Source organism: Trachemys scripta, chromosome 5, assembly GCF_013100865.1.
Source record: "Trachemys scripta elegans isolate TJP31775 chromosome 5, CAS_Tse_1.0, whole genome shotgun sequence".
Lineage (NCBI taxonomy): Eukaryota > Metazoa > Chordata > Testudines > Emydidae > Trachemys > Trachemys scripta.
In genome coordinates this window covers 19,609,103-19,630,977 of record NC_048302.1, presented here as the reverse complement: position 1 = coordinate 19,630,977, position 21,875 = coordinate 19,609,103, and the positions used below count along the sequence as shown (strand labels likewise).

General features: G+C 40.0%; 1 protein-coding gene across 1 annotated transcript in view; it reads left to right on the top strand.

Moving 5' to 3' along the window:
- Positions 1-21,875, top strand: part of GRID2 (glutamate ionotropic receptor delta type subunit 2) — a 1,042,513-nt gene that overhangs the window by 852,329 nt on the left and 168,309 nt on the right. The window contains exon 12 of the mRNA XM_034772953.1: positions 19,894-20,032. Within this exon, the coding sequence (XP_034628844.1) occupies positions 19,894-20,032 (139 nt within the window). The remainder of the gene's footprint in view (positions 1-19,893; positions 20,033-21,875) is intronic.

Genomic DNA, 21,875 nt, shown 5'->3' with positions numbered 1-21,875 from the left:
TAGTTCTGATTAGATTAGAACTCTAGTCACAATTGGAGCTTTCTGACTTGCTGTCCGGGATGTCAGTAATGATCAATTATGTTCCTAATGCCCTCTAAATGAGCAAATCTTACTGTTTTCCCTATTTAAGTTCCATTTTATAAGATCAATAAGACTCCAAGCACTGGCACTTCTATGCGATTATAGCACTTCTTGGAGGGTTAAAGCCACAAAGCCTTCAGTCGTGTCTCTTTGATTAACATCCAAGGTGTGCTATAATCTTCTACAAATGCACTGCCTGACGTGTACTGTTGCTTAATAATTTACTCTGTCATACTTATCTTCCTCCTGGCATATCCCTAGTAGCAGGAAACCATTACCTGTGACGTTCTTTTCTATTGATATTTTCTCTTAATTAACTGTACACCAATCTCTATCGATTCAACATTCAGAGCAAAACTCTGTCAGTAAAACTGTTTTGAACAAAAGTAGCACTATTGAAGTGCTATGTGTTGTTAATTATTATTGTTATGGCTGTTCAAATTTACGCCAGGTCTTCAGCATAGATTGAAATTCTTCTGTAATAACTGACTCATCTGTAGGCTAAGAGCATAAGAGGAATAAACTTACTGGCACCGAAGTTGTGCAGTCAAAATACTCACAAAATAAAATTCTCATGGCATATTGGCATGTAAACCAATCTCCCTTCTTTCCTGATGCTTTGAAGGTGGAATTAAGATATATTGGGTATTGTCATCAAGCTACTCTATCTCTTGGAGATCCATGTCATTATCTCAGTTGTCTTCATTCCACTAATAGTTAATCTAGTAATTTATTTTTCTGTTGTTGTTATTAAACCTATAAATGCGTCCATGTATATGTGTGTATATGCAAAAACAACAAGGAGTCTGGTGGCACCTTAAAGACTAACAGATTTATTTGGGCATAAGCTTTCGTGAGTAAAAACCTCACTTCTTCGGATGCATCTCACGAAAGCTTATGCCCAAATAAATCTGTTAGTCTTTAAGGTGTCACCAGACTCCTTGTTGTTTTTGTAGATACAGACTAACACGGCTACCCCCTGATACTTGTGTATATGCAGTAGAGCTGTCACTTTAAAAGTGTCATTATAACCTCATGATTCTGTCAACCAGTGTTTTTCCAGATGCCCCTCAGTGTGGTCCAAACCTGTTAACACTTTATAAATTACTGGCCAAATTTCAAATAAATTGGTGGCTGTGTTGCATTTATCAAACACGTGCAGAATGTTTGATACATTTATGTATTTGCAAATATTTCACAAGTACATTTTGTCACCTCTGCTTGAAAATCTAGTCCTAGGTCATAGTCAGAATATTTACAGTATGTCCAGAGTTGTGTTAGTTAGTCATTTAAAAATCACTAGCATTAAAATGCTAGTGGATTTGCTTGAAGTTACCCTCATATTGAAGATAAGTACCACTCAGTCCTAGCAGGAGCCTGAACTAATGGGTTACTACCTAGCTTTTCAAGTGATGGCACTGTATTAATGGGACAGTATATTTAGCTACAGTGCATCTGACATACTTGTTGTGAGGAGATAAAGGATGAATGAATCTATGAAACCCCAGAGAACATCTTCCTTTCCCAGGGACTAGTTCCCATCTGGATTAACTGACTGTGAGACGATGATGTCTCCCTTGGTATAGTACAAATGCCGATTGGGGTCTAGTGAGGCAAAGGAGAAAGTATAATTGAATGCCTGGGAATCCAGCCATAAGAGAGAGGAAATCTATCTCCCTCCCCCTCCCCACACCCCAAAAAAATCTAAGTTAATTATTTTTTACAGAGCAGTTTTTAAATTTCAAGAATTTCTCATAAACCTGTATAACATATATGACTTACAGGATGGGTACATTTGAATCAGAACAAGTAATTAACTTTCACTTTACTTTCCAGATTGCAGAGCATATATAGTACATATCTAATTGATGAAACAAAAAGGAATAACTTGGCCAAGAAACAGACATTTTCTTCCACGAAAAAGCAATCTAACCTACACATACACCTGGGAAAGCTTAGAAGATGTTCAGTAATTGCAGAGGTTAAACTTGCAGACCGGCCTTAGTCACTTGTTCAGCTGTTAGAGTTTCCTGAACTGCAATTTACACTGTAAACGTGGGAATTTCAGGGTTTAGAAGGCTTTTTTTGTTAGCTTTTCAATCTGTCTTCTCCATCCACAGTTATTAAACATCCTGGCCTTCTGTTTGGATGGCAGAAATCTTATCCACAAATTGATCCAACCTTTTCACTAGAGGATATGGTAGGTGCCAGATGAACATGAGTTTAGATGGGAACTCTTGGTAGATTTCCATTCCTTTCAGTTCTGCAGGGAGTCCCTCCTCCGTGGCAGTAGCACCACACTGGTAACCACCCACGTCGCTTTTCTTCATAATAGCAGCTGGTATTTTGGTACCAGGAAAGATTGCCTGAAGAGTATAAAAACAGGAAAGGCTCAGAGGTTTTTCAAGCTGCCAACAACATATTATTCCTTCGTCTGCTGCTGAGTTTTATTCCCAGACCCTCTTCCAATATTAAAATGCATATAACAGGAACAAGCCAAAAATCACTTTACAAAGGAAGCAGATCAAGACACAGGATGAGGCTTTTGACCGTGCTGGCCAGCCTGTTGCTGATTGCTGAGACTGGGTCCCTCGCCCCATAGAACCCTGAGAGCCGTTTTCTCTCTGTCTCCCAGTTTATGAGTTAAGTAGGATTATCTTCACTACAGCAGGATCCCAGCATAGGAGTTGGCAGCAGCTAAATTTAAATTCTTTGGAGATGGAAGGGAAGAAATCACAGATTTGGGCTTCATCCTTTAAGTGCTTTTAAAGTTATTAAAGTGGTGTTTGGCTAATAAGTAATGAAACCTGCCTGTAATTCACCAACTGAGATGAATGTATATGTGTTGGTCTTAACCAAGATTCTCTTTCTCTGTCAGCTGTGTAGGGCAAAGGTAACAGCGAAGATGGCAGATAGCAAAGCTTCTAGACACAGGCTACTAATGAGCAATGATAATAGAACCATGTAGTTGAGTGGGATCATCAGGTTTTCATGCCTGGAAATAGCAGCTAGCAGAATTCTTTAAGTATCAACATATGTTTAATTTATTGCAATAGCTACTTCTCTCTCTCCCCCTCCTCCCCCTACCGCCCCACTTCTCTACAGAAGTAAACATCCATTGGCCAGTTAAATCAGCTTTAAGGCTGATTTGCACTTCTGAAGACTTTGACCCACTGATTTCAACAGAGTAATTGCTCATTCACACCAAGAATCGGGCCATTTAAATGTGTGGCCTGGTAGTAGTGTATTAAATAAATAAACTGTATTACAGTAATATTCAAGTCTACCCTAAATCCTTAAAAGGCTAAAAACTTTCTATGTGTGCTGTGAAAAATCATTGCATTACTTTAGGACATCTAGATTTGGGTGAGCTTTTCAATAACATTATTGGACATATTTAAGATAGAATTTCAGTCTAAACTTCAAAATGTATTTACTGTTGTAACTTAATAACAACTCCTAAATTAGTGAGGGGTGAACGCCACAAGATTAGAGTTGAATTCAGATGAGCACTCCAAAGTTTGGAGTCTTATTAAAGTTCTTGAATCTGCAAGATTGACCTATTGTATATGAGGTATTTATGGTGCCCCTACCACCATAGTATTAAGGTGTCAGTGTCTGGTGCTGGAAATTGGAAAATAATCCTAAAGACAGGTTTCTCTTAAGGTTTCTAGTGTTTCTTAGTAGGTTGGCAATAGCACAAGTAACTGTTCTTTCCGAATTTCATCATTTCATGTTCCAGTCCCACCGAGAATTTGGAAGCACAGGCTAGGTCTACGCTACCCGCCTTGAATCGGCAGGTAGAAATCGATCTCTCAGGGATCGAATTATCGCGTCTCATCGGGACGCGACAATCGATCCCCGAATCGACGCTCTTACTCCACCAGCGGAGGTGGGAGTAAGCACCATCGGCGGGGAGCTGCGGAGGTCGATTTTGCCGCCGTCCTCACAGCGGTGTAAGTCGACTCCGATACGTAGAATTCAGCTACGCGAATAGCGTAGCTGAATTTGCGTATCTTAAATCGACCCCCCCATGTAGTGAAGACCTGCCCACAGAGATGAATGCAAATGAAAAGTAATAAGGAGCAAAGATAAATGATCTCACAATGTTCAGAAAAGCTTTGGTCAGTATTAGAAAAGGGGGAAAGGGTGAAGTTTTGGTGGAAAAAGCAGGTTCTTTTTTTTCCCCCTCCACCAGTTTGTTCATTCCTGCCCATCCTAATATTGCTATTGGATTGTCGTTTAGTTGCCTGGGTGTTCTGTTAGCTCAGTTTGGGCCAAAAGGGAGTCTTCCCTCCTAACAGCAGAGTGTTCATAATGCCCTCCCACTCTAGGTAGGCAAAGAGATCCAGTAGTGCTTTAATATCTCATTAATGACATTAAATTGAGCAATGTTAAATATATGTACATATGACCCGTTTGCAGTTAACTCACAATTCCTGTTACTATTCCTGAAGAGAGTACATACAATATCCTGGAACGGCCTGTTGACAAGGTATCACTATCTCAGTTGTATATGACTCGGCTTCTTGTTCTGTTATGTATTTGTGCAGTAGAGACTAATTACGGTTGGATTTTCAAAGGTGTTAAGCATTTGTAGCTCCAATTAACTTCCATAGGGTTTGTGTGTACTCAGCACTTCTGAAAATCTGGCCATGTGTGAGTTTTTGCAGCACTGGATGTCATAGTCTATAAAATAATAACTAACAAATGCATATCTCATGAATTTACGGTAGTTACAGCAGTGTGTTTACATGTGCATACAGTGAGGTAAAGTGCAAATTAATGGGCTTGATTTTGATCTAATTCTGGTCAGAATTGGATCCCCTGTGGGGGACACTAGCACAAATACAGAAATTCTCCAGGTGTCAGATAGAGACTATACCTCAAAACAGTGTGTTTGTACATCTGCAGACATAGGGTCAAATAGTGGAGTTTTGAATGTGAAATTATTGCACTGAGATGTGTAAAGGTAGTGAACGACAGTAGGATTATATGCTCAGACACGTTTGTTTGTTTGTTTTTTTAAAAAAACACTATTGACCAAATTGCAGAGCAATATTGCAGAATTATTTATGATTATATAATCCAATTAGATGGTGTTTGGTAATCCAAGAATTTAATTTAAAAAGTGTGTTAATGGGATATTTAAGAATGGACTTCATCAACTTTAACTCTAGGCTAATACAGTATTTTATGTTGAAATGTAAACAAGAGATGGGTCTCAAGATTCATTTTAGAGAGACTGGACAACAGCAAAATTGGAACTTGAGGGTGTTTTGATTATAACAATGTTTCTCAACCAGGGGTACATGTATCCCTGGGGGTACGCAGAGGTCTTCCAAGGGGGTACATCAACCCATCTAGATATTTGTCTAGTTTTACAACAGGCAACATAAAATAACAAAGTCAGTACAAACTACAATTTTATACAAACAATGACTTGTTTGTGCTGCTCTATATACTATACACTGAAAGATAAGTACAATATTTATATTCCAATCCATTTATTTTATCATGATATGGTAAAAATGAGAAAGTGATCTTTCAATAATAGCGTGCTGTGACACTTTTTTGTATTTTTATGTCTGATTTTGTAAGCAAATAGTTTTTAAGTGAGGTGAAACTTGGGGGTATACAAAACAAATCAGGCTCCTGAAAGGGGTACAGTAGTCTGGAAAGGTTGAGAACCACTGGGTTATAATATACATTGTTATCATTATAAATTTTCAGCAAAAGATACATTTTGAAATATAAGTGTCTAAATCCAGGGCCGCCCAAAGGGGGGGGCAATTTGCCCCAGGCCCCGGGCCCTGCAGGGGCCCCCATGAGAGTTTTTCGGGGCTCCTGGAACGAAGTCCTTCACTCACTCTGGGGCCCTGGAAAACTCTTGTGGGGCCCGGATCCCCGGAGCTTCTTCCACTCCGGTTCTTCAGGGGCAATTCGGCAGCAGGGGGTCCTTCCACTCCAGGACCCACCGACAAAGTGCCCCGATGACCCACGGCGGGGGGTCCTTCCGCTCCGGGACCCACAGCCGAAGTGCCGGGTCTTCAGTGGCAATTTGGCGGCGGGGGCCCCCTGAATCCTCTAGGCTGCCCTGTCTAAATCCATATCTCAGCACCTAGATACAAGTGGCCTGGTTTCCACAGATGCTGAACACTCACCATTGCCTTTAATTTAAAGGAGATTTACCTAAATTTGGATACAAGTAACTAACATTAGGCACCTAAATGTGAAAACTTTATGTACAGTCATTGCTCTTCTATTTTGACAGCAGAGGAGGACATTGAAAAGCACTTTTATAATCCATTTTCTAACAACTTTCAAACTACAATTTTAGGAGCACAGTAAGCTCTATCTATCTTCCTATCTGTCTGAAATTACAGCACTAATCACTTCTGTGTCTAGGCACTAAATTATTACACATTATTTGTTATATACTTTTTCATCTATAATGCATTGCATTTTTCATTAGAAAACTTAGCAGATTTTGCAAACTCTGTAGAAGGATGGAGTTCAGTTGTTGCAAAAGCTACCGGTGCCCTATGTGAGTCACTGCCTTCGAGACTCTGGGTTTGTGTATAACTTCTTCAAGATCCAGAAATTCATTCTTGCAGCACTTGGGCTGTCAGACCACTAATGCTGGATATTAGAAACCCAAATCCAGAAAATCTGTGTGTCAGAAGTGTCACTGATGTTATGATAGGTTTCAGAGTAGTTGCTATGTGCCATAGTGATGTGCTTCCCATTCCACTCTTTACCTTTCTGTCACAGTGTCAGGGAGCTGGGTGGGAAAACAAGATTTATCACTGAAAAGGGAATTAATAAATATACTATAACTAATATGTTATGCTAACATAATCTTAATCAGGTAATTATTAAAGGACTGCTTGGCCTTTAAGGATATTGATTTAATGGGAATTAATTTAATGTTTGAACACAGTTTGTGTAACATTATCATTGGTAGTGATGCAGAAAATTGGAATGTCAGCTCAGCTGAAAAGAGGTTAGCTTTTCCATTATCACACTGGATCCCAATGCTTATGGAATGCAGTTAATAGACCTCTATTTTATTATTTCAATATATATTTAAATGTTTTGGTTTTATCTAAAAGTCACTGAGTAGAAACAGTGGGTGACAGTATTTATCACTGTGGTGTTTTTTAATCAGGGGCTTGAGTTCCTGTCTAACTGAGACTTATGAAAGTTCATTGGATTTTGTATTTGACTTGCCAGTCCTCCTTCCTTTCCTTTCTCCCTAGAGACATACACATACTCTTTCTATTTTCTGCTTTTCTATCCTCCAGGCTGCTCATCCAGTGTAGGATAAAGCAACAAAAATACTTAATAGGGATAGGTTTATAGTTATGAAAAAGATACCAGCATAAAAAGATTAAGAGCAGGCTAAGTGCACTTCTGCAGGATGTTATAAATAGAATATTTTGAGACAATATGATGCACATTCCAGTCACACCTTAGAAGCTCTTTCTTGTGACCTATTCAGTTTTGAATTGGTAACAGTGTACATAATAGAAAGCCATTGTGGGATGGGATATGTGTGTGTAACTCCTGTTTACTTGATGGATGTTGTATCTGCTTATCCCAGGACTTAATTTGATCTTAGGTGTATATAATGCAAATTAGTTTCCCCCTTTATAGTACTTCTAACAATTAGCTATTCAAGATGTATACACATATGCGTGCACAGGGAGAAGGGGAAGCTATGTCTTTAACAACAAATGATTGAGAAAAAACATAGATTGAGGCCATGTCTGGTGGGCTTTTGCAGAGATCAACAAGTATCAGAGGGGTAGCCGTGTTAGTCTGAATCTGTAAAAATCAACAGAGGGTCCTGTGGCACCTTTGAGACTAACAGAAGTAATTCCTGCTACAAGACAGGCCCAGAAGAGAAACCAACAGAACTCCACTGGCCATCACCTACAGTCCTCATCTTAAACCTCTCCAACGCATCATCTGTGATCTACAACCCATCCTGGACAATGATCCCTCACTTTCACAGACCTTGGGAGGCAGGCCAGTCCTCGCCCACAGACAACCTGCCAACCTTAAGCATATTCTCACCAGCAACCACGCACCGCACCATAACAACTCTAACTCAGGAACCAACCCATGCAACAAACCTCGATGCCAACTCTGCCCACATATCTACACCAGCAACACCATCACAGGACCTAACCAGATCAGCTACAACATCACCGGCTCATTCACCTGCACGTCCACCAATGTTATATACGCCATCATATGCCAGCAATGCCCCTCTGCTATGTACATTGACCAAACTGGACAGTCATTACGCAAGAGGATAAATGGACACAAGTCAGATATCAGGAATGGCAATATACAAAAACCTGTAGGAGAACACTTCAACCTCCCTGGCCACACAATAGCAGATGTAAATGTAGCCATCTTACAGCAAAAAAACTTCAGGACCAGACTCCAAAGAGAAACTGCTGAGCTCCAGTTCATTTGCAAATTTGACACCTTCAGAATAACTTCTGCTAGTCTCAAAGGTGCCACAGGACCCTCTGTTGCTATTTTCAAACAAGTTTTCAATTGAGGAATTCTATAACCATTCTTACCATGCATGTCTTGGCAGGATGTTCAAGAGTGCAGAGATACAATGGCTAAGTGATTAAGCTTCTCTGTCCCCAGACTGAAATCCCACACAGCACAGGCAGCAAGTTATCCAAACATGGTATCTGAAGAAATTTGTCAAACAGATAACAGGGACTAAAATTCATAAATACTTTGTAGTTTAGCAGTAGGGCCCAAATGCTAGACACACCACATCAAGAGTGTAAACAAGAGGAACTGCTCATAGAAGATTTCATAGATGCAATACTTGTTACTTTACCAATCACAGAAAAATACCTGCAAGAACTGAAAAAGAAGCAAGAGGCAGATGAATTGCTGTGCCATATCATGACTATGCAAAGTGGATTGGAGAAAAACAGACCAAGTCAGAAATTTCACTGAAGACATATTGGACAGTTTCTGTGGATCTTATTTCTTGTTGAAGGAGTCCAGACCGATTATCACTACATCCGTGCAACAGGAAATCCTTGACAAAATGCATGAGGGACCCAGAGGCATTACAAAATGCAGGAAAAGAGCTAAACATTCTGTTTGGTGACCTGAGCTGAGCAAACAACTACAACAGCAAGTTGAGAAATGTGATATTTGTGCTTGCTTGAGAACAAACCCACCAGAACCATTATTACAATCTCCTCTATCAGAAGGCCAGATAGTGATCTTTTCTATCTGGATAATACAACCTACCTGTGGATGATTAATTATTTCTCAAGATACATTGAAATTGTCAGGTTGTTGAACACCGCATCAAGTGCAGTTGCTGAAAGAATTAAAACCCATTTTTGCCTGTTTTTGGATTCCAAAGTAAGTCATTTCTGATGTTGGTTTTCAGTTTTCCTCTGAGATCTTTAAGAGGTTTCAGATACCAATGGTCATGTCTAGCCTCCATTTTCCCTAGAGATTCTCATCTTGCCCTTTTGGCTTACCAGTCAACACCTCTACAAAGTGGATTCAGCCCTGCAGGACTATTCATGGGAAAGAAGTAGAGTTCCATTATCCCAAACATCCCTTCCCAAATGGACGCTTATTAGCCTGACTTCCTGAGACTACAAAGAAAGAAGATTAATATAAACCCTGTCAGAAGCAGGACTTTGGCAGGCACCACAGAGATCATGTCTAGGTGAAAGATTCTCCTAGACAGAAAAGGGGACAGTGCAGTGGCGTGCAGGAACCTCACACTCCTACTTTGTTAGTGTGCCAGCAGGAATCATCCATCAGAGCTGGTGTCATTTTGTTGGGTCACCAGGTGGTCATCCGGTACACCCTGATTGATACCCCCCCCCCCGACTGAACCTGTGAAATACTCTATCTACCCACATAGAATGAGGAGTGTGTCCTGTAGATCCTTTCCCTGAGATTAGATATCCAACTACAGAAAGGTAGTCTCCTACATTCCTGGAGAATGACATAAGATCTTGAGAAGTAAAGAAAATCAGAAGACTGGTAGACTAATGTCTTAAAAAGGCAGAATAAATCCCTGACCCAAGGCTGAAGGTTCAAGAAATCTACCCTGTCCTTCATAGGGCTTTTGTTGATAGTTCATTCCTATTACATGTTGTTCTTTAATGAAAAGTTTGGATAAAGGTGTCACAAACCAGTCCTCAGCAGAGTGCCCCCTGAGGAGCTACATGGTGAAGTAAACAAAACAGTCTGCAGTCAGCAAACAGGATTAAATAAAGGTATGAAGAAAAAGACGGAAGGAAATATACCATGAAAGAAGGAAAAGAAACTCTATAGCCATCTCTGGTCAGGATATTGGCTTCTCTTACTTTAGAGGGTCTTGGAAGTATCACAATCCCCTTCAGAGTTCACTGGGCCTCGATTACAAGTCTGAGTCTCATTCCCCTTCTTAGCTCAGGGGATCTGTGGCCTTCTTCCACAAACTCAGGGACTTTGGCCTCTCTCTCTCTCTCTCGGAGCTGGGAAGCACAACAGCCTGTTCCCTTGGGGAAGTTCCCTTCTTTTAGCACCTCCTCCAGTCCTCACATATTAGCAGGTACAGAGGGGTGGGGCCACTCCAGCACAAAGCAGCTTCTTAACCCCTTACATGCAGGTGTGGGGTTCATATACTCTATCATAAAAGGTTTTATCACCCTTTGCTTTTCACAAATGCATTCCACTTTCTGAACGTTTACAGACACTATTCAGTGTGGCCACTGAGGGAATATAGCAAGGAGGTAAGAGTCTGTGTATACAGGAAGTAAAGACAGTCTTGCATTCACCCTGAGCACATCCTGGGTCTTTGTAATCTCTCCATGAACTGTGGGCCATACCCTGAGCTAACTTAAAATCAATGGTGGCACCGTTGCTTGAGCGTGCAGCTGAGCATCTGACCCTATGTCATCTTCTATGTTAGGAAAGCACATAACAGACTTTGGGCACTATTACTATTTAAATAATAATAATACATGATACCAAACTTGGAGGGATTGCAACTGCTTTGGAAGACAGGTTCATAATTCAAAATGATCTGGACAAATTGGAGAAACGGTCTGAGTTAAACAGGGTGAAGTTTAACAAAGACAAATGCAAAGTGCTCCACTTAGGAAGAAAAAAATCAGTTTCACACATACAGAGTGGGAAAAGACTGTCTAGGAAGGAGTACGGCAGAAAGGGATCTAGGGGTTATAGTGGACCACAAGCTAAATATGAGTCAACAGTGTGATGCTGTTGCAAAAAAAGCAAACATGATTCTGGGATGTATTAACAGGTGTGTTGTGAGCAAGACACGAGAAGTCATTCTTCCGCTCTACTCTGCTCTGGTTAGGCCTCAGCTGGAGTATTGTGTCCAGTTCTGGGCACCGCATTTCAAAAAATATTTGGAGAAATTGGAGCGGGTCCGAAGAAGAGCAACAAGAATGATTAAAGGTCTTGAGAACATGACCTATGAAGGAAGGCTGAAAGAATTGGGTTTGTTTAGTTTGGAAAAGAGAAGACTGAAAGGGGACATGATAGAGTTTTCAGGTATTTAAAAGGGTGTCATAAGGAGGAGGGAGAAAACTTGTTCACCTTAGCCTCTAAGGATAGACCAAGAAGCAATGGGTTTAAACTGCAGCAAGGGAGGTCTAGGTTGGACATTAGGAAAAAGTTCCTAACTGTCACAGTGGTTAAACACTGGAATAAATTGCCTAGGGAGGTTGTGGAATCTCCATCTCTGGAGATATTTAAGAGTAGTTAGATAAATGTCTATCAGGGATGGTCTAGACAGTATTTTGTCCTGCCATGCGGGCAGGGGACTGGACTCGATGACCTCTCGAGGTCCCTTCCAGTCCTAGAATCTATGAATCTATGATCAAGTGCCACCTCTTTAGAAAATGAGAAGAAAACAAAAAATTGCTTTACCCAACAACTCCTATCATCAGAGAGACTCCGCTGGCATTCAGAATTAATGCAACCGACTCTTGTATAGCAATATAATATCTGTGCCCCTCCATAGTTTGCTGTTTGAAAGAGCACAGTTAATCTGAGAACCAAATTATCTGAAATTTTTCATTGCTGAAAAACGACTACATTCTGGGGTCAAAAGAGAAAGATATCGTAGAGGAAAAAGGGTAGCAAAAAAAGCTATGGTGAGCACTTGTATATATTGTTCAGGAACATGTAAAAACTGGCTGCTGGTCCTGTCTCATGCTCAGTTCCTTTCCAACCCTCATTCACTGCTGCAATCTGTTAATATTTGAAAGGCAGAGTAACTCAGCTACTGACTTACAAACTTTATTTGTATCAATGTGAGCTAAGGAGGCAACCCCAATTCAAGAAGCCATATTCTTCCCTTATAGGATACAAGTAACAAGTCACTTGATGTTAATTTTATCCCACAGTGTGAGAATCCAATCTCAGGATGTAATGGGCATCCCACATGAGATGGAGATTAATGTACTTAAAGCAATTCAAGGAGACATGACAAAATATGGATGAAAAATGAGAAGACTAGAATAAGAGCTCTTTATCGTGAGAGAGATTTCAACAACTTCTGAACTTCAGTTGTTACAGCTGGCAGAAATAGAATCATGGGACTGGAAGGGACCTCAAGAGGTCATCTAGTCCAGTCCCCTGCACTCATGGCAGGACTAAGTATTATCTCTAGACCATCCCTGAAAGGTGTTTGTCTAATCTTGTCTTTAAAATCTCCAATGATGGAGATTCCACAACCTCCCTGGGCAATTTATTCCAGTGCTTAACAACCCTGGCAGTTAGGAAGTTTTTCCTAATGTCCAACCTAAACCTCTCTTGCTGCAATTTAAGCCCATTGCTTCTTGTCCTATTCTCAGTGGTTAAGAAGAACAATTTTTCTCTCTCCTCCTTGTAACAACCTTTTATGTACTTGAAAACTGTTATGTTCCCCATCAGTCTTCTCTTTTCCAGACTAAACAAGTTGGTCTAAATTGTTCCCAACAGACCTGCAAGTTTTTCATTTGTGAAAATGTAAACTGTGCTATTCTGTTCTATAGAATCTAAGGCTTTCTATCCTATCCTATCTAATCCTATTCTATTCTATTTTATCATTCTAAGGATTACATTGACTAGAGCTGGTTGAAACATTTTTGGCAAAAGGAAACGTTGAAGCATATCAGTTCTGATGATGATTTTTTGGAGGGGAGGACAGTGCAGTAAGAGGCTTGTACTTCATAGCCTGGTGATTAAGGCACTGGTTTTGGATGAGGGAGGTCTAAATTGAAGTCCCTGCTCTGCCTGATTCAGAATGATCTGGGATGAAAAACTCTATTCTGAAGCAGGGTCTCCTGCATCCTAGACCAGTGAAAACCTCTGGTTTTGGTCCAAAACTAGACATTTTGACACAATTCTAGTTTTTGTGAAAACGTCTAAGTTTGTTTCTGCTCCATGGCAGAATGAAACCAAATTTTGAAACCTCAAAAGTTGCCATGAAACGAAATTGTTGTCCTCCAATCAGCAGTCATTCGGACCTGATTCCTAGCCTTTGTAAGGAGCGGTGCATAGCTGCATCTCCCCCAGAGGAGCCCTGAGAGTTTACAATCCCTTTCTTAGCCCCCATGATGTATTTATTGTGCCCATTCAAAGTGCCACACCTTATCCCCCTGCGCTGATTCAGCTCAGCTGGCCAGCCCTTTGAGGGGCAGAGCCAGGGGCTGCCCCTATTCCCCACCAACTTGCTCATGGCAGAGAAAAGCAGTCCTCCAGAGTCTGATCTCCTCCTCCCCCAATCCCCAAGTATGAGAAGGCCATACAGGACAGGGAGCTTCTGCACCCGTTGCTTAACTGCGTGGCTGCTTAATGGGAAGTGACAGTCCTGCCCCAATAGAGCAAATTTTTCAGATTTCATGCCAAAAAGAAAAAAAAATCATGTTTGTTCCAATAAAGATATTGAAAAAGGTGCAGGATGCTAGCCATAATACAGCTATCCATTTGCTTTAATTATGGTTGCATAATAAATTTCTTTTTGTGACTGTTAAACTAATGTGTTTAACTTCTAAATATTACACATTACCATTGTGGATGTTAAATGAATATTAAATCAGCTTGGGAGCCTTGTTTACAGGCTCTGACATTGGGATCTACATGCCCACTATCTACATGTCTAGTGTCACAAATGCCAGCACTGGACTTGGAAATGCCAACTGTAATTTCAAGTTTAAAAAGAAATATTTCACCATTTATTCACGGTGACAAGGGCTTTTTTTTTTAAATTCTGTGAACTTTCATTGTTCTGCGCTGGGCAAATGAGTGCAGCTTTCCTTGAAACCAGCAATTGACATACCCTTGAAAAACAAGGTGGTTGCATACCACTCTAACTGTTTTGAATGATTCACATTCAATCCCATGCTACAGAGTAGCAGGTTGTCTCCAGGCTGTGGTACATGCTGTCTGTGCTATTCTTCAGCTAGCTAACCCCTCTTCTCACCTAAAGCCTCACCTTTCGTTGTTCTTCACTCTCAATAGACTTCAAACCTACTGGCTGTAAGAGAGAATAACTTAGAGTATTAGAAATTTGAATTGGAATTTTACAGGAATCACATTATCCCTCAGACAGTATTGTTTTCTCTGATCTTTGTGTCTGTCCAATAATGTATTAGGTTGTTCCATGTTGTCGGGGCAACATGATTTTTCCCCAGCCTGCTGATACATTACTAGAAGAATTGTCAAGGAAAGGGGAATAAACAGAAACACATGAAGACTAAGGATGAATGGACTTTCTGAAGTAGGCAAGAATTACCTACAAATTCAGGTTATTACTAGGCGTAATTAAGGAGAGCCATTTTAGATAAAAGAGGTGGCAGGACAAAAAATGTTCTCTTTCTCTATTGTGTCTATGATAACATAGCTCTTATTAGCAAATTTCCAGTATAGTTTACTTAGGAAAATATCTTTTTAAAAATTAGAGTGACAAATAGGGTGAGATAATATCTTTTATTGGACCAACTTCTGTCCAACAAAAGATATTACCTCACCTACCTTGTCTCTCTAATATCCTGGGATCAACAAGGCTACAACAACACTTTTAAAAATTATTCTTCATTCATAGTGTTTCATTCCTAAACACAGTGTGAAGATTTAAATATGGATTCAATTTAAGTGACTTTCAGTGAACATAAAAGGTGTCAGATTGCACTGAAGATTGGACCCTGTATTTATCCACAAAATAGTGCACAATAAGCGGCAGTATGAGCTTCCCCCATACCATCCTACCAATGTGGAAGGGGCAAGACTAGAGGATATTTCATGTCTATATTCATTAATGTTGGACTTGAGTGGAAGTTGTGGATGTGCAGAACTTTCCAGGATTGAGCTCTAAGTGCTTAGCCTCTGGTAAAACTGTCAACGGAGTGCTAATTAGTGTTGCTTTTTGTTATAGGAACATATATGTGTCCTTTAGGAACTGGAATGAGACAACCAACTAATTTCACACAGATCACCTAACATCTGTCAGACAGTAATGACTTTCAATGGTTACCAATGTAGGGCTATATTCTATTGTGTTTTGCTGATGTGATGTGAGAGGAAGGTGACAGGAGGAGTGTTTAGGAAGTCTATATGTATAGCCCCATATATATTATATGTATTTTAATATATGTATGGTAATATAATATTGTAGATAATATATTTTGTGGCATATATATTAGGAACCCCTAATGGACAAAGAAGCACTAAGGAAACGGTGTCCATAAACCATAGCCCCAGTGCGCCTGCATATAAGTCTGTCTTGGTTGATCTGCTTGGCTGTCTCCCTACTATATATGCTACAATCATTACCAACCAGTGCTAGCTGGGTATCCAAAATGCTCCTTTTCATACCAACAGAAATGCACACCCAATAATGCATTTAACAGGCTCACCCCATAAAATCCTGGCAGGATTTTAAGAAGAATCTGCCAGCTTTTCTGCTCCCCATAGAAGCACTAGCCAGCAGAGGACTTGATCCTCAGACTACATATGCACTAATGACAAAGGCTGCATCCCTTCTGCCACTATCCTGAGCCACTGAGTTCCTCCCTGCCCTACCAAAACAGTGAGTTTAGATGAAAACAAAGCAGAGTTTTCTCTTATAAGGTTAGAGGTCATAATAAGTGAAATGTCTGAGCTGACTGTACAAGAACTGCATAGCATGAAATCCTTCTGTTTCATCCACCTAATAAAGCTCCAAAGAAAGGATCTTATGGCAGCAAAATGTCTCTTTCAATTTCTGCTCCTCTTTTGCAAGGGAATGAGGAGCTTGACTCTGTCGCTGAGAGAAAGCATTGGAATTCAGTGGCTGTCTGTGCTTTCTTAAAATGCCTGTTTTTAAAGCATCAGGGTAAAGGATGGGGTCTGAGTGGGACTGGGGTACATTTCATACCAGGGAAGTGCAGAACTATTTTGAAATGCATTCCCCACAAAAATGGTGAAAAGTTGTACCAGCATATAAGGAAATGTGTGCTGCATGCGGATCTGTGTCCTCAAGCTGCTGTCATTAACTATTGATGGTGTAAGCAGCAGCTCTGTTGATGAACGGCAGGTCTTTTTCACAAACAGCTGTGTGCACTACAGAGACTTCCTGCTGAACCACACATTTTCAGATATTTAAAGCCCCCTTAATAATGTGGGTTTGAAATGCACAGCAGTGAGGGGTGGGAAGAAACTTCGGATGGAAAGAAGGACCACTTTGAGCAGTACCAGGATGCTGGGGGTAGGGGGAGATGTATAAATGGTTAGATCAGCTCCCCAATAAATAGGATCCTTGTTTGAGAATTTCAACTGTGCATAAAAAGCAGGTGGGTGACTTTCAATGGTCCTCTTCTTTCTGCCAACTCATTTCAATTAAAAACAGTGGGAAGCTACTTTTAGTTTTATTCATGAGGTTGAAAAATGAAATTGCAAGCAGGGCTACGAAATTGCTGGCATCCGCTTCATCTCCCCACCTATTTCAATTTAATTCAAAGCTAAACTGCAGGGATTGGCACCTGAAGGTTAAAAGAACAATCAACCTGTTGGGTTAATTTGGTATCTCCGTCTATTTTCATTTGATTGTCATTTATTTTTGATTGAAAGATTCCAAATGCATTACAAAAACCCCTGTAAAGTGGAAATATTCCATTAAAGGATTTCATTTACAACTTGTGCTGGACATGAAACCAGGTCTTCAAAAGTTAAAGTTAATTTTGGTCTTCAAAAAGTCCTAATATTGAAATAGCATCTACTGATATGATCAGGAGATTCTTATTTCAGATAATTATACGGCATATTGGAAATAGGAGGAAATGTATTTCTGACTGCATAAGTCTAACGTAGATCTTGTCTTTTTTAATACTGGAGTTTTTAAAAGGCAGTGGAACCCACTTATAATTAATTCAGGTAGAGTGAAACACAATGTATAGTGAAGTAGAATAAAAGCCTCATATTCTTTTAAAACATACCAATGCACAGTTGCATATAATGTGGGTTTGAAAGAAGAATGCACAGAAGTGAGGGGTGGGAAGAAACTTCTGATGGAAAGAAGGCCCACTTTCAGCAATACCAGCTTTCATATATACAGATGTTAACAAAACTGTGAAATTGTCAGTTGTATTCAGAGATGAATTAAAATTCTAGGTAGACTCAAATTGCAACTGAAAAGGATCTTATTCTCATTTATACTTAAAATGAGTGTCAGTGTAATTTACATGAACTCTCAGACCACTTTACAGTGCCAGAGCAGCGTGAAGAGGTTTAAGTGCAAGTGAAAATCAAGCATAAAGTGTTTATAGCTGATTCACTTTACAGTAAGCTGTCAGTGCTTACAGAACCCCTTTGATCTTTGTAAAATCTAGTGACTGAATTTAGGTTGTTTTTTTAAGAATGGTAAAGAAAATACATAGAACTAAGTTTGAGCTGAATATCATTTTACAAAACTTGGATAAAAACAATTAAGCTTTTTTTTTTCTCCCTTGGGTTTTGCAATAAGGCTAAATACAGTTGGACTGTTTATTTAGATTTTTTTAAAAAACAAAACAAATTAAATCTCTGGTGCTAGACTCATTTGTTCAAAATACCAGTTTAAGGTTGTCTTTATTTCTGGTGACCATTAATGTCATTCTCTGAATGCTCTGTATGATAGGAATTTGGGTAACAGAAATTATGAGAATAGACTATAAATCAAGATTGTTCTTCCTTAGGAAGAGGAGGGGAAACCTCCTTTCTCATCCCTTTCTTTAGGATTGTTAGAAGAAAGAGGGGAATTGAGGAAAAACTTGAATGCCCAATAGAAATTCTGAAAGTAAAGGAGAATGAATCTCTAAGAAACATACACAAGTCTGGTTGTCTAGTTGGAAATTCCTGTTCTTGTGATGGACTTTGGAATCCAGAACATTCACACACCAACAGGAAGAACTGGAAGGAAGAAAAGTTGACAGACTCTGGGTGGGATTTTCAAAAGCACTCAGCATTGATCTGATTCTGCTTCCACTGAAGTCAAGCTAAAACTCCCATTGATTACAGTGTGAGCAGAACTCACCAAGAGAGTACTCTCAAAATCCTACTCAGAAAGTCTATATCAATTTACCACTCTTTTTGACCAGTAGTTTCTAAAGGACATAAGGAAAGAGAGAGGTAAGGAGAATTATTTGAATTGGAGTTTGTTTGAGAAAATTTCCTTAACATGAAAAGCCTGTGTATAAAACAATCAGCCTTCCAGGTATGCAGTAGCTAGGGAGAAGAAAAGGAAAGCATCGTAGACAATCAAGGAAACAGGTTAACTATGATTGCATACTGCACTGATTTGTCTATCTTTGGTTATTTCTAGCTGTGACAATTTCTACCCCTGAGCTTTATTTTTTTAGACAATGATTTTTCTTTCATTCTTCCTGTGTGTGGTTTTGAATGAACTCCTTGAAATAGAAAAGAACTACTTCAAAAATGTCAGACCAACGTGTTTGGTGGATGGGCAGAAATTGTTTGTTTAAAGAATGACCTATATGCTTGTTGCTAGATTATATCTTGGTGAATGTTATGCTTTTGGACCACGTGATTATTCCGCATTGCTATTGACAAAATTAGAATAAATTAAGCTGTGTAGTAGTTTTGAATGCTGCAAAACAAATTCTGTGTGCCACCTCAAAGTGGGTACATTTCATTGCTGGTGAAGTTACTGCTTACCTAGCTAACAGGGTAGTTGAGGCTGACATAATGTTTGCAAAGCACTTTTGAGATTAAACAAACTATATAAAATAACAGTATATTGTTCTACTTCAGTATAAATGGAGTTTCTGTATATTTGAGCTCACTTTAAGCAGATTCTACATATATTTGTGACATCTGCAACAGCACATCTGGCTATCATCACAGCTGTGAAAAAAATTGTGCTTTTGTTTTTTGTTTTAAGAAACTCCATCAGCTCCAAAGCATAGGGAGAGCTTAATTAAAGCCATTAAAGAAATCTGTAAGGAAAAGAAATATCATAGGTGCTTAAATATGCTGTTTTTGTTCTGAGCTCATGAAATCTGTCTCCCGTACTGAACTAACTGTCAGATGAATCACAGTTAAATACACAGTGATGAAGGAGTTCATAGAAAGCCTCTTGGAGTGGAGGTGTGGGCTCCCTTTAACACTCTTCTTTGTATAGAAATTATGGTTCAAATCCTGCTCACTTTACTAATAAAAGTATTCCACTGATAGTGTCACTGTTTACATAATCAAGGCATTAACAGTGAAGGTTTGGCTCTGCGTCATGCAAATGAGAGCTCTAATTTTCCTTCTTTTGTCCAACAGGAGGAGAAGTTCCTTATACGACACTGGCAACACGAATGATGATGGGTGCCTGGTGGCTTTTTGCTTTGATTGTCATCTCATCTTACACAGCAAACCTAGCAGCTTTTCTCACAATCACTCGCATTGAGAACTCCATCCAGTAAGTGGACAAAGAACAGATGGTGGGTGGGTGTGTCTGTGTGGGTGTGTAAGTATATGAAAAGGTGGAAACCCTGAGAAAAAACACTCTTTAGCCAATATTCTTTGGGGCAGAATGTCTCGCAGATCAATCTAACTGGTAACTTACTGCAAGCTAATTACTTTTCTCAGGCACAAAGAAGTTTATGTCCCTTAGACATATATATATTCTAAAGGAAATTGTTACTGTCTAAAAGGTTTGAGGAAGTAGAACCTGGAGCAGTTATTTAATGTCTGTGGTTGTCAGACGTCCCCCATGAGAAGGTGCCATTATATCAGTGTTTGAAATGGAAAAATAAGTATTGAAGTGCTCCCCCTCCACACTCTCCAGTTGTAATCAGCCCCAAGAGTCTGTATCCTGACCCTTTCATGGCAGTTAGTCAAAGAGTTGGCTGTTTCTGAGGGTTTAAAATAAAATTTCCCCTTTTCTGCCAGGGAAATGCAATCAAATGTGTTAATATGAATGAATAAATAAAATTAACAGACCCATTCTCTCCTTCATTTAGACCCATTCTCTCCTTCATTTTAAGCTCGTATTTTTGTCATATCAATTTCCTCATGCTTTCTTCTTGCAACCTATCTGCTACTTTCTCCTTTCCCTTTGTATTTACTCTCCTTTTCCTCTCTGCATCTCCACATCTTGTTATTTCTGTGTCTCCCTCCCAGGATTGCTCATGTCTTCCCCTGTCTAAGAGTAGATCTATACTGCATTCTGAGGTGTGGTTGCAGCCTGGGTAGACATACCTGTATTTGGAAGGATAAAAATAGCAATGCTGATACTGCAACACAGTCTTCAGGTGAAGACTGCACCACGGGTACATACCTAGGGGCCACAGAATGCTTTCACAGCCCACACTTCAGCCTGGGCATCTGTCTATAGAGTGCTATTTTAGCTGTACTAGCATGGCTAGAGCTATCACAGGTATGTCTACCCATGCTTGGTCCCACCTTGGATTGCAGGGTAGGCGTACCCTTGGTTACTATTAGCAATCTTTCCATCTGACCCCCTGTGATGGGTTAGATCACAGAACCCCCTTTGGGAGCTGCCACCTGATGTGCCAAGACTACTTCTGCTCCTGCTTTCCCTGCCAAGCTCAGGACCCCAGCATCCTGTCTTGCTGAGCCAGACACGCCCATCTGCTCCAACATAGACCCAGGGCCTGAATTATTTGCCCCAAAGCTGCAGACTTAACTGAAAGCAGTTTACAGAAGTGTTCTTGTCTTTAACACTCAGATGCCCAACTCCCAATGGGGTCTAAAACCCAAATAAATCCATTTTACCCTGTATAAAGCTTATACCAGGTAAACTCATAAATTGTTTGCCCTCTATAACACTGACAGAGAGAGATGCACAGCTGTTTCCCTCCTTCCCCCCCAGGTATTAATACATACTCTGGGTTAATTAATAGGTAAAATGTGATTTTGTTAAATACAGAAAGTAGGATTTAAGTGTCAAGTATCAGAGGGGTAGCCGTGTTAGTCTGAATCTGTAAAAAGCAACAGAGGGTCCTGTGGCACCTTTGAGACTAACAGAAGTACTGGGAGCATAAGCTTTCGTGGGTAAGAACCTCACTTCTTCAGATGCAAGTAATGGAAATCTCCAGAGGCAGGTATAAATCAGTGTGGAGATAACGAGGTTAGTTCAATCAGGGAGGGTGAGGTGCTCTGCTAGCAGTTGAGGTGTGAACACCAAGGGAGGAGAAACTGTTTCTGTAGTTGGATAGCCATTCACAGTCTTTGTTTAATCCTGATCTGATGGTGTCAAATTTGCAAATGAACTGGAGCTCAGCAGTTTCTCTTTGGAG